Below are 12,446 nucleotides of genomic sequence, written 5' to 3'. Positions count from 1 at the left end.
TCACATATACAGTGTAGTGCTTTCCCTTCTAAAAACAAACAAACAAACAAACAAAACAAATCCCTGTGTTCCCCATCATCACGAAGGTCAAAGGGTTTTATAACCTCTTTTATTGTTGTGTCGCTGGAGGGAGCCCGGTGCGGTGGGTGAGAGGAGGGACCCTGAGCCAGGTGCCTCGTGGCCTTGGGCGAATTGCCTCACTTCTCTGCCTCAGTTTCTTCGTCTTTAAGACGGAGGAAAACAATAGCGTCTACCTTACAGAATTACGGTTGTGACGATAAATGAATTAATACATGTAAAGTCCTTAGAAAAGTATCTTTCCTGTTACGGATGCTACGTGTCAGCTTTTATGAGTATCACTCGTGGTATAATTTTATGTAACACATTTAATATAATTTTATGGCTTTGCTTTGATGTGTTTTTAGCCATTTCTCTCTCTTTCCAAATTCGTACTTGCCTTGTTCAGTAGTAGGTGGGGGTTCACTAGTCAGTACGCCTGCTTATGTGAAGTTCGAATCAGCTAGAACAAAGACTCCACTGCTCCTCAGTGAGGAGGGCTGAAGGTTTCATATTCACGGCACTTAGTGTGTTACTTTGAGTACGACGTACCTAAAATAGTGATTTTGATTTTTGTTACAAAATAGTGTTAGCAACTGTAGCCTTTCAACTCAATAATCAGGGCAATCAGTTTTGCATTGTGAGCATTACATGAAATGAGAATTAAGGTCTAGTGAACAGCCTGTTGCAACTTTTGTGGAATGTAGGTCCAATTCAGGATTTTTTTTTTAAGTTATGAAGGGACTCTGAGTAGTCCTATTCATAGCATCCTGGAATGTGTCTTTAAAGGGGGCAGTTACCTCTTTTCTTTTTGCTCTTGAAGGAGGTTGTGGCTAATCAGAATGAACCAGATTTTGGCCGTGGCTTTACAGATACGCTATTGAGGAATATAGACCCTGTGTAACATAGATCGGGGTGTTAACACATAGATGGTCTATAGCTTAATATTGCAAAGAAGGATTTCCTTTTCTTAGATTTCACTCTAACTTTTCTAGCTTTTAAGTGTTTTATTTGAGCAGGTTTACATTTTGTGTTATGTAAGCTAACTGTTTTGTTTCCTTGCAGAGATTTTGCACAAAAAACTGGCCAGCGCTTTAGCCCATAATCCCAACTCAGGACTCCACACAGTTAACCTTGCTGGCAACCCGCTGGAAGACCGAGGTACTGTAGCATTCCTGTGATCACTGATGCCAGAATTGTAAGAGAATTAGGGAGTTTGAATAGACACACCGTAAGAACGCGGTCAAGCTCAGCTATAATTACGTAACAGATTCTACTGATGGCTTTGTTCGGCTTCTAGATTTTCTCTACCCTTTGATGAAGATACTGGTGCTAAAATCCACTATCTGAATTAACTTCTTTTGAAGGGACACAGACAGAAAGGAGGCCATTGTTTTTAAACTGTTGTATTAGTTTTTTGTGGCTACATAACAAATTGCAGCAACATGGCAGCTTAAAATGACACGGATGTATATTACCTGACAGTTTCCTTGGGTTCGTAGTCTGGGCAGAGGTGTGCTGGTGCTGTCCACTCAGCGTCACAGGCTGAGATCAAGTGGTCAGGCTGCGGCTGTGATCGTGACCTTACGGGCCCAAGCTTACTGGTTGTTGGCAGAATTAACGTTCTTGGGTTGGGAGGACAGAGGTCACTGTTTTTTTGCTAGCTCTCATTGGGGACCGCTCCAGCACCCGGAACCTTGCTACACGACGCCTTCTCTTAAAACATGCCAGTTTGCTTTGCGCTCGAGGCAGTAGGGAGCACATGTCTTTGATGCCTGCCTTTCTTTTAAATAGAGCATCTGAGGGGCGTCTGGGTGGCTCAGTCGGTTGGGCGTCCGACTTCGGCTCAGGTCATGATCTCACGGTTTGTGGGTTCGAGCCCCGCATCGGGCTCTGTGCTGACGGCTCAGAGCCTGGAGCCTGCTTACGATTCTGTGTCTCCTTCGCTCTGTCCCTCCCTACTCGTGTTCTGTCTCTGTCTTTCAAAAATAAAAAAATGTACAAAAAAAAAAATTTTACATGGAGCACCTGCTTGGGTCAGGCCCACCCAGGACAGTCTCCCTTCCGATGAACTCAAAGTCAACTCATCAGTGGCCCAGTCATATCATTAGTCTGCCCCACACACTGGAGGAAATTGTAACAGGGCGTGCATAGCAGGGGACAGGAATCTTGAGGACCATCTTACTATCCTGTCTCCACAAACATCTTTGAATATTTAACCAGGCTTGAATGTGAGGACAGGAAGAAAATGAAGGACTGGCCTTCTTTAGAAGTGTTTGTGTGGGCAGAGGGAAGACTTGGCAGGTTTAGAATGTGAAACTTAAGTATTTGAATTCTCAGCAGGAGAAACATTGGTGGGTGGGGTTTAAAAAAGAATTAGCTTTATCTCTAGAGGGAGTATTTTGTTTTCATTAGCTGCTGCAAATGTTTTCCAGCATTGCCTGAATGAAAGCCTTTCATCTTGTAATGTTATATATTTGATGAGGATTAATTATTAAACGGAGCTGACAGTACGGATCTAGACACTCAATTCTGCCCTGTGGGTCCGATATAGACATCGTTCTTCTTGAAAAGGACACCCACTCATGTGGTATTCAAGCAAAAATAAAGAGTAACTTCCTAGCATTTAAAAGTAGTCCGTCATAAAGGCAGTTTGAGGCTGAAATAGAAAACGAGATCACATGGAAATCATCTCATGGAATAAACCACAGCTGAAAATAATGGATGCGTATCCCTGGAGTAGGGGTTTCTTTGGGGCATAGGAATTTCTTTAGGAAGAAACAGATGTTGTCTCTGTTAGTGAAATGCTAGAAAATGATGAATATGACGAAATGGAAACGTGGATGTAAATCTACGTGTCGGTTACCGTTTATAGACCGTTATGGCTGTTTTGGTTTGGCTTTTGAGAGGGTGGGACCCAACCATATTTATCCAGGGATAAGAGGAAGTCAGTGGGGGGAGGTTGTTGACAGGGGGCAGGTCCTTAAGGATGTGAATCCACAGCGCAGTCGGCCGGGAAGGGACCACCCTTAGTGCCGGGGAAATGCGGTTCAAACCACAGTGAGACCGCACTTCATAACCAGTAGAAGGACTTCTGATCAGAGTGGGGTTGGATGAGGACGTGGGAAACGGGAGAACCCGCTTTACGGGCGGGGGAACGTTAAAACGGTGCAGCCCCTTGCACGCTGGTCGGACGGTCTCTTAAACCGCTAAACACAGATTGGCCACATGACCCGGCAACTCCCCTCCTGGATCTCACCGAAGAGAGACGGAGCCCGTGTTCACGCCCAGACTCGGGAGCACTTGTCGCCACGTTCCCCGTGCGAGCCCAACGGTGGAGGCCGCCCTCGTGCCCCGCCGTGGACAAGCAGGTGGACACATCCGTGGGCGTCTGGACCGTCTGGCACGCGGCCCAGCGGTGGAGGCGGGTGAGGGGCTGATTCCTGCTCCCGTGTGGTTGAACCTCAGAAACCTTACGTCGGGTTGAAAGGAGCCGGACCCAAAAGACCACATACAGTGAGCTGCGGGCTTCGGAGGAAGGATGCCGGGGAGGCCCAGGGTCTCCTTTGCTGCTGCGAACCCTCCTGGACGGCTTACCCCTCAGCTACGATTTTACCCATCGGACCCCCGTTTTCGGTTTCAACTTCTCCGGTAGCGGCTCAGTCATTGTGGCACATCCTAATTACACGCGGACACTTCTCCTCCACCTGCTTCCTTCCTCGTCCCTGCCCCTTGTCCTCTGAAGACCTTGGACAACCTCTGTCGATTAGCCCTTCCTTTAAATTGCATTTGATTTCATTTCTCTTAATTCTCTTCTGCAGTTTTTCAGTTGCTTTGAAAAATCGTGGCCAATGTTCGCAGAGACTTCTTTTCTACCAGACCACACGCTCAAGATGATGTTTTCTGGGCTTCTGTCCGCCACATTCCTACCTCTGAGCCCTGATTTCTGGGTCTTTCCATCTATCTGCGGTTCATTCCACAGGAGCTCAAGTCACAGGTCATTCCAAGGATGTTCCCCTCAACTTTGTGCACACGTACTGACTCACCAGCATGGTTCCTGCTCACGTAGGCTCAGTTTTTGACACTCTTGAGAATGTTCTCTCAAGCTGAGACGTCCCTTGTTTTCGGCCCGTTCTAGATTCATTCACTGATGTACTTGCCAGTGTTCTTGGAACAACGGCCAGCATCTCTATTTCCTGCCTCCACTCTGGGGGCAGAGCCTCTGAACACAAAATTCCGTGTACTTTTCTCTTTATTCAGGCTAAGTATCTGAAGATGATGGGTAGTTTTTCTGCTCATCGGATGGAAATCCACCAGGAATCCAACTAAGTGTCAAATATTTATACGAGCTTCCGTCCAGGCAAAATATTTCCGGCTTTTTTGTTTCTGAGCTGTTCAGTGATGGTATTTTATGTTTGAAAACAATAAAAAGCATGGGGGTGGGAGGAATTTATAATTGGAGTGTGTAGCGTATACAAGAGACCAAGGAAACACAAAGAAAAGACAGTTTAGCGGCCCAGAGGTCTGAGGAATTTTAACACCAAATGGAATTTGATTTGGTACCTGGGCCATCCACTCCGGGACTCATTTGGAAACTCTCAGAAAGTTCGGCTCCTCGCTTTGTGATATGAATGTGGATGCTACAAATTCCTGTTATTTACTGCTCAGTCTCCTTGGGTCATACTTATGTATGAAGGACAGACGGACTTCTCTTGTTAAGGGACTTGTGGCGGAGGAGGGTAGGGTATGAATCAGTAAGCTGGGTGTGTGTGTGTGTATGTGCATTGCTTTTTGGGTGCTGGGTCCCGTGCTGTCTCTCTGTGTGGAGGACACACACAGCAGTGAGCAGACCACACGCACGTGTACGAGCTCTTACTGTGGATGCAGGGTCGGGGCGGTTCCCCAGCTTTGCTCTTGACCTTCTGTCCCCGTGTGTTTGCAGACTGGAGGTCAAGACCCGCTAGCAGGCCATGAAATCAACCCGATAGCTCGTGACCTGCGTTTGAAAAAAAGAAGAGGAAGGACTAGAACAGAATAGAAAATATCAGAGTGCATTCGTCCGGAGAAACTTCTGTTTTAGTTTTCTACTACATGTGTGTGTGTTTATTTTTGTATGAGGTTCCTTCCTTGGGATGTCAGATCTGTTCCTTTATGTGAGTCATGGTAGAAAAGGCTGAAGAATCTGTGCCCCGGCTCAACTTGATCAACTTTGCCTGATAAGTCCCGGGGCTGACCCAGCGTCTGAGCCACGGTGTCCTGGGTCATTTCCTCGTGACTAACCCTTTGGATCTGACATTACTTTTTGGATCAAAGTTGAGTAGTTTTGGAGAATGCAGCTCTCCTCTCTTGGCTCATTCCACACGCCTGACTTCCTTAGTTGTTACAGACTCTGTGTTCTGTTCTTCCTGCTTGTCCCTCCCAGCAACCCTCGTTTTTATGGTCTCCGCCTTGTCAGGAATGTCTATCCCTTTCCTCCCCTCACTTTGTTCTAAATTGGATTATTTTGTTTAAAGATGATCTTGAATCCTGTCTCAGAATGTTTTTCTTTTGGAAATGTTGACCTGAAGTACCCAGATTCACACCCCCCCCCCCCCCCCCCCGACCATCTGGTGGTGGCCCTGGTTTGATCTTTCGCATAAGACAAGACAAACAGATTCTAGAATTGCCGCTTCTATTTTGTGGTGCTTTCCATCTTGCATATCTCTCAGTGTGTACCAGTGGGTTCTGGAATCAAAATACATGGGTTCATTTCTGGGCTTTGCCACTTCCTAGCCGAGTTTTCCTTGGACAAGTTACTTAACTGCCGTGTCTCAGGTTCCTCATCTTTGTTTTATTTTTTTGAAATTTTAATTCTAGTATAGTTAACGTACAGTGTTCTGTTAGTTTCAGGGGCACAGTATAGTGATTCAGGAATTCTGTCCCTTAGTGCTCGTCATGATACACATATCTTTAGTGTCTTCATCTTGAAAATATTAACAGTACCTACCACTTAAAGGTGTTCTCAGGATTAAGTGAGATAATCCACACAAAGGGAGAAGGATGGCCTGTTACATACTGGGCACTCAATAAATGTTTGCCCTCCCTGCCTCCTTTGATTCATAAAATAGCCTCGTGGAGTAAAATCGTACAAATATTATTAGCCTCTTTTTATAAATGAGGAAATCTTGTGTTTACACGGTTTGGACAAAGCTCGTGGAGTCATACCTGATACTAGTCGGCGAGGCTCTGGTCTAGGATTTCCAGAATATCAGCCGAGCAAGCGGCCAGTCAGTCTCTAATCCCGTGATGGTGATTTTCTGATGTGGCCGTCCAGGTGATTTCCCTGGGAAGCGGAAGGAAAGAATTTTATGTGTGCTTCTTGGAAAACATTGGCTTATTCCATAGCATGGCAGTAAATTTTCTGAATCACGCTAATATTTCAAGATATCAGGTTTGTGTGCAACACCTACCCAGCAGAAAGGACTTTTCTTGAGATTCGTGATGTCAGCCATATTTAGTTGATATTTTTAAGGTTACACAAGGTGAAGCAAGGTTTTAAACACCGCCCACCTTTGGATTTTCGGGTGTTCGAAAGTTCAGTACACTGACTCCATTTTTCCCACTGGTCTTTTCTTCCTGTATTCCTAGTTCTTGAACTTTTCTTTTCCTCCGCCTTATTTTTGAAATGGAAATGTTGGCCTGTATTTTGCTTATTCACTTATCTTAGTGTTTCTGGTCTCCAGCGTTCAAATCTACATGCTTTCTGACAGACAAGAACGAGGTCTTCTGTTTATCCATATCCTTTGCTAGAACTCCACGTGGGGGATTTTGTTAAACTGTTCCTATTGGTGTTTTCATTTAACAAGGACCTCCTTCAACCTTTTCGTCTACCAGGTGCACCCTTCGGATTCTAGGATATCCAAGTGTTAGAATTCTGTATGGTCTTGTCATAGGTTTTTAAATTCATGCATGATTAATAGGTTAAATGTGTCGCGTCACATTTAATTTCCTGTCTTTGTAAGTTAATAACATCAGATGGCAGATGATAACACTGAACATTTCATAATTACTTTTTTTATTAGGCATACATATTTTGAAGCGGAGGAAGCCAAAATAGTTTTGTTTGGAAAGGAGAAGTAAAAATTAGACCGTTTTTCCTTCTAAATCTGACACACACTTAAAAAAAAGTCACGAGAAGGGTAATCCATAAAAATTAGACCGTTTTTCTTTCTAAATTTGACACGTGCTTAAAAAAAAAAAATCACAAGAAGGGCAATCCATTTCATGAAGTCTCCAAATAAAAAGCTTTTAGAGATAAATTCTGTTTTAATTCACAGCTCTGAACGCTATGTTTTGCTTTATTTTCGGGAGAGGATGGAATAGTTCTGGCCAAAAATTGAAACGTCTTTTCTCTCCTTTGTGGGGAAATGTTTTCTCGATGATCAGTTTGTTCCCTGGCACTGTTGAATAAGCGGCTTCAGAAAAGTACCAGGCAGGTTAATTTTTTTGTTTTTCTTGAGATTTTGGCCGCCAGCCACCCTCATTTTATTCATGTTGCCGAGACTGTTTCTGAAGCCTGCCGGGAAGAAAGAGGATCCTTCGTGTGATAATCTGTTGTTACCTTTTCTCAAAGATCGGTAAAAGTATTGAATCTCTATGATGTATACCCGGAACCGATAGGATGTTGTGTGTTGTATGTATGTCAGTTCTCCTGCAATAAAAACTCAATTTCATTCTTGTATTTAAACAAAAATGAACAGTACTGACCCCATTTATACCTTTTATTCCGTTTGCAGTTAGCAAGGGCATTTCTTTAAAGAAGAGATGTAACATATTTATGACTTATGGATGCCTAGCACATTAAAACAAAATATTTTGTCGAGAAAGAAAGAAGCTGGTAGCTTAGTCTGAAATTTGATGAAAACTACTTGAAACAGTTTCTGCATCGTTAGTCCACTTGTTTTCCTATTCACCTTTTTCCTGCTTTCTTTTCTTTTTTTTTTAATCAAAAAAATTAAAAAAAAATTTTTTTTGATGTTTTATTTATTCTTGAGAAAGACAGAGTGTGAGCTGGGGAGGGGCAGAGAGAGAGAGAGACAGAGACACAGAATCCAGAGCAGGCTCCAGGCTCCGAGCTGTCAGCACAGAGCCCGACATGGGGCAAAGTCGGACGCTTAACCGACTGAGCCACCCAGGTTTCTCGTTCTGCTTTTTTCTTTTAAGTAAATTATCAAGCATGACTTTTACTCACCTTTATTCTAATTCAGGAGCTTCACTTTTTATTACTTCCGTTACTTACGGTGTGGTCATTCAATTTCCAGAGAAAGATATGGCTGGGCTGTTTACTCCTTTTTTTCTTCTTTCCTTTTTGGAAGATAGTTGTTGATTAAGGAATGAACACATGGGTGGTGTCACCAGTGGTGTAAAATAATTGCTCTATTCCGGCCTTGTGTCTAGTTACATGCATGTGTGGTTTTCTGTGATGTAGCAGGCATGTCTGACACAAAAGAAATTAGTGAAAATGTAGAAAATGGTCATTTTCTCAGCAAAGGAAAACAACTCAAAAGTCAACCTGAGCACCGCAAATTGGAAGCTGAATGGTAGGTTTTAACATTGATCTAACATATTTTTCAGCCTAATTTGAAGACATGGGATATGGGTTTGGGTTGTTTTCTTTTTAAACCATTGTCCTAGCATATGCTTTGCTGGGTAGCACCTGCTTACAAAAGTATATAAGAGAATTGGTCATGGGTAGGGCAGTGATAAGTCTTATCATAATTTAAAAGTGAGTATCTGGTATCTTTCCGGATTCCATACCTAATTTTTCAAAAAGATTTTTTGTTTTTAGAGCAGTTTTAGGTTCTCAGCAGAATTGAGAGGAAGGTACAGAGATTTCCCATATCCTTCCTGCGCCCCTCCACCCCCCCCCCCCCCCACTGGCTGCACATGCATAGCTTCCCTAGTTATCAGCGTCCCGTCAGAGTGGCACAGTTGTGACAGTCGATGAGCCTCTAACGATTTGAATCCGTTCTAATAGTTGGGTAGTGGTATCTCACTGTTACTTTACTCTGCATTTCCTTGATGACTTAGCGTGTGGAGCGTCTCTTCCTATGCTTATTTGCCATTTCTGTAACTTCTTTGGTGAGGGTTCCGTTCGGGTCTCTGGCGCATTTGTAAGTGGTTTGTTTATCATTGTTGACTTTTGAGAGCTCTGTGTATTTTGGATAACGGTCCTTGCAAACATTTGCTCCCATTCTGTGGCTTGCCTTCTCATTCTCTTGGCATTGCCTTTTGCAGGACAGAACTTCTTAATTTTAACGAAGTCTAGCTTGTCAGTTAGGTCTTTCGTGGAATGTGCCATTGGGGTCGTATCTAAAGAGACATTGCCATACCCGTGGTCATCTACATTTTCTCCTCCCTTCTTACCTTCCATGCCTAAATTTTGAAGTAAATTTTTTCACTGACGCCTAACGTACGTTCACAGAAGTCCACAGATCACAAGTTTACATCTTAATGAGTTTTTACAGAGTGAGCACTCTGCAGGAACCACTGCCAAGAATGAGACGTGGAACGTTACTCGTGCTTCACAAGCTTCCCTAGTGTTTTGCCCTCTACCACCCGGAAAAGATGGCTCTGATTCTGACTTCTGTTATGATAGGATAGGTTCGCTTTATTTCTTCTTGAACTTCATAAATATAGCATTATATAATATACATTTTTTTTTATATTTGGCAACTTTTGCTTTTCTTTGTGGAGAGGTTTTTAAATTTTTTTTAAATTTTTTTTTTTAATGTTTATTTATTTTTGAGACAGAGACAGAGCATGAACGGGGGAGGGTCAGAGAGAGAGGGAGACACAGAATCCGAAGCAGGCTCCAGGCTCTGAGCTGTCAGCACGGAGCCTGACGCGGGGCTTGAACCCACGGACTGCGAGATCATGACCTGAGCCGAAGTCGGCCGCTTAACCGACTGAGCCACCCAGGCGCCCCTATGGAGAGGTTTTTAATCATGCATTTATTTTTTTGAATCGATAAAGAGTATTGAGAGTATTTCGCCTTATGTAAGTTTTGGTAAATTGTTTTTTTCATGACAAATTTGTCCATTTCTTCTAAAACGATACATTTTTGACCTACAGAAAAAATTTAACATCCTTTAGTTATATTTGCAATGTCTGTAGAATCTCTACTGGTATTTTTTTTCTTTTTTCCATTTCTCAGTTTGATAGTTTGATCCTTCTCTTTCTCCTTTTTTTTTTTTAAACCAGTCTTGATGGGGCTTATTAATGTTATTGGTTTTTTTTGAAGAACAGGATTTGTTAAATTCACTTATTTTATGTCTGCTTTCTATTTAATAGATTTCTTCCCTTTCCTACCCTTTTTTGTCCTGTTTTTGGGGATGAAATGGGGATTAGTTTGCTTTTTTTTAATCCAAATATCTTGAGAGGGAGACTTAGATAATTAGTTTCCAGCTTTATTATTATTATTATTAACATAAGTATTTAGGAGTATAAGTTTTACTCTAAGCATGGCTTTAATTGTATCCCTAAAATGTTGATATCATAGTTTTAAAAATTTTAAATCAAAATATTTTTAAGATTTCCATTTTTGGAAAAGAATTTGGAAATCTTTTTTTGGGGGGGGGGGGCGCTCGTTTGTTATTTGGAAATATATTGCTTAAGGTCTAATTATTTGGGGATTTTTCTAATTATCTTTTTGCTGTAATTCCTATGTTAATTCCCAATAGTGGTAGCACTTGGAGAATATGCTTTGTGATTTCACAGTAGTTAAGGAACATCCTCTGTATTATTTGTTGAGCTCAGGATATTGTCACTTTTGGTAAATAAAGGCTCCACGTGGACTTTGAAGAAATGTATCCTGCCGTTGTTAGGTACAGTGTTTTAAATACACGTCTTTTTTGGTTGTGTTCTTGACACCATCTGTGTCTTTATAAACCCTTTTTGTGTCCATTTTATCATCTACAGAGATGTGTTTAAAACTCTCCCGTTGTTGTGAGGTATGGCACACACACACATATATGCGTGTTTATGATTATGTATTCTCCTGTTGTTACCATTAGATTTACTTTATACGTTTTGAGACTGTGTTCTTCAGACCGTACAGATTTGAAATTATTACATCTTCTTTATTAGTGAAATGTTTCAATTGTGTCTATGCCTCTTCAAATCTAATTTGCCTTTTATTATTGCAGATATACTAGTTTTCTTTTGGTTAGCGTTTGCAGCATATATCTTTTTATATGCTTCTAGGTTCACTTCTGAATACACGTACTGTATTTCTGTTTCTTGAAGGCATCTGAGCGGTGCCTGGGTTGCTCAGTCGGTTAAGTGTCCGACTTTGGCTCAGGTCATGATCTCATGGTTCATGAGTTCAAGCCCTGCGTCGGGCTCTGTGCTGACAGCTCAGAGCCTAGAGCCTGCTTCGGTTTCTGTGTCTCCCTCTCTCTCTGCCCCTCCCCTGCTTGCACTCTGTCTCTCTCTCTCTCTGTCTTTCTCTCTCTCAAAAATAAACATTAAAACAATTTTTTTTAAAAAAGCATCTGATATTTTTATTTAGATAATCAATTTTTTGCTTGTTTTGCGTATTTAGTACATTTACATTGATTGTAATTATTGATTTTTCTGTATGGCAATCTATAATATGTCTGTTTTCTTTTTTCCCCTTTTTATCTTTGTTATTTTTTTCTCCTTTTCTTCCTTTGGATTAATTACACTTTTAAAGTGACTCCCGTGGGGCACTTGGGTAGCTCAGTTGGTTAAGTGTCAGACTCTTGCTTTTGGCTCACTGACAGTGTGGAACTTGCTTGGGATTCTCTGTCTTCCTCCCTCTCTGCCCCTCCCCTGCTCATGCTGTTTTTGTCTCGCTCAAACTTTAAAAAAATAATAAAATGATTCCCTTTTCCCTCTATCCCAGTTAACTTATAAGTGATACATTCTTTTACAAGAAAGTGTCAACTAAATAGCCTGCTCCCTCTTTGTAATTAACAATATGGATTAGCATATTCAAATCTCTAAAAATATTCACATTAAAAAAAAAGACCTGTTTGACATAATTTAATCCAGTGATTTTCTTTTTTTTTTTTTAATTTTTTTTTAACGTTTATTTATTTTTGAGACAGAGACAGAGCATGAACGGGGGAGGGTCAGAGAGAGGGAGACACAGAATCTGAAACAGGCTCCAGGCTCTGAGCCATCAGCACAGACCCCGACGCGGGGCTCGAACTCACGGAGCGAGAGATCATGACCTGAGCCGAAGTCGGCTGCTTAACCGACTGAGCCACCCAGGCGCCCCAATCCAGTGATTTTCAAACTTATTTGGGAAATGCTATGGGGAGGTAAATACGGGCTCTCAGAACTCCCACCATCCTTGGCGAGACACCTGTCTAGACGCTTAG

At 42.1% G+C, this 12,446-nt stretch overlaps 1 protein-coding gene across 1 annotated transcript in view; it reads left to right on the top strand.

Moving 5' to 3' along the window:
* The window catches only part of CARMIL1 (capping protein regulator and myosin 1 linker 1), a 308,280-nt gene that overhangs the window by 159,864 nt on the left and 135,970 nt on the right, over window positions 1–12,446 (top strand). Inside the window, 2 exon segments of the mRNA XM_019425299.2 lie at window positions 1,123–1,135; window positions 1,137–1,218. Coding sequence (XP_019280844.2) covers window positions 1,123–1,135; window positions 1,137–1,218 — 95 coding nt within the window.

This window comes from Panthera pardus, unplaced genomic scaffold (assembly GCF_024362965.1).
Source record: "Panthera pardus isolate Hobbes unplaced genomic scaffold, ASM2436296v1 HiC_scaffold_17, whole genome shotgun sequence".
NCBI classification, from domain to species: Eukaryota; Metazoa; Chordata; class Mammalia; order Carnivora; family Felidae; genus Panthera; species Panthera pardus.
This window is presented reverse-complemented; position numbering and strand designations above follow the sequence as displayed.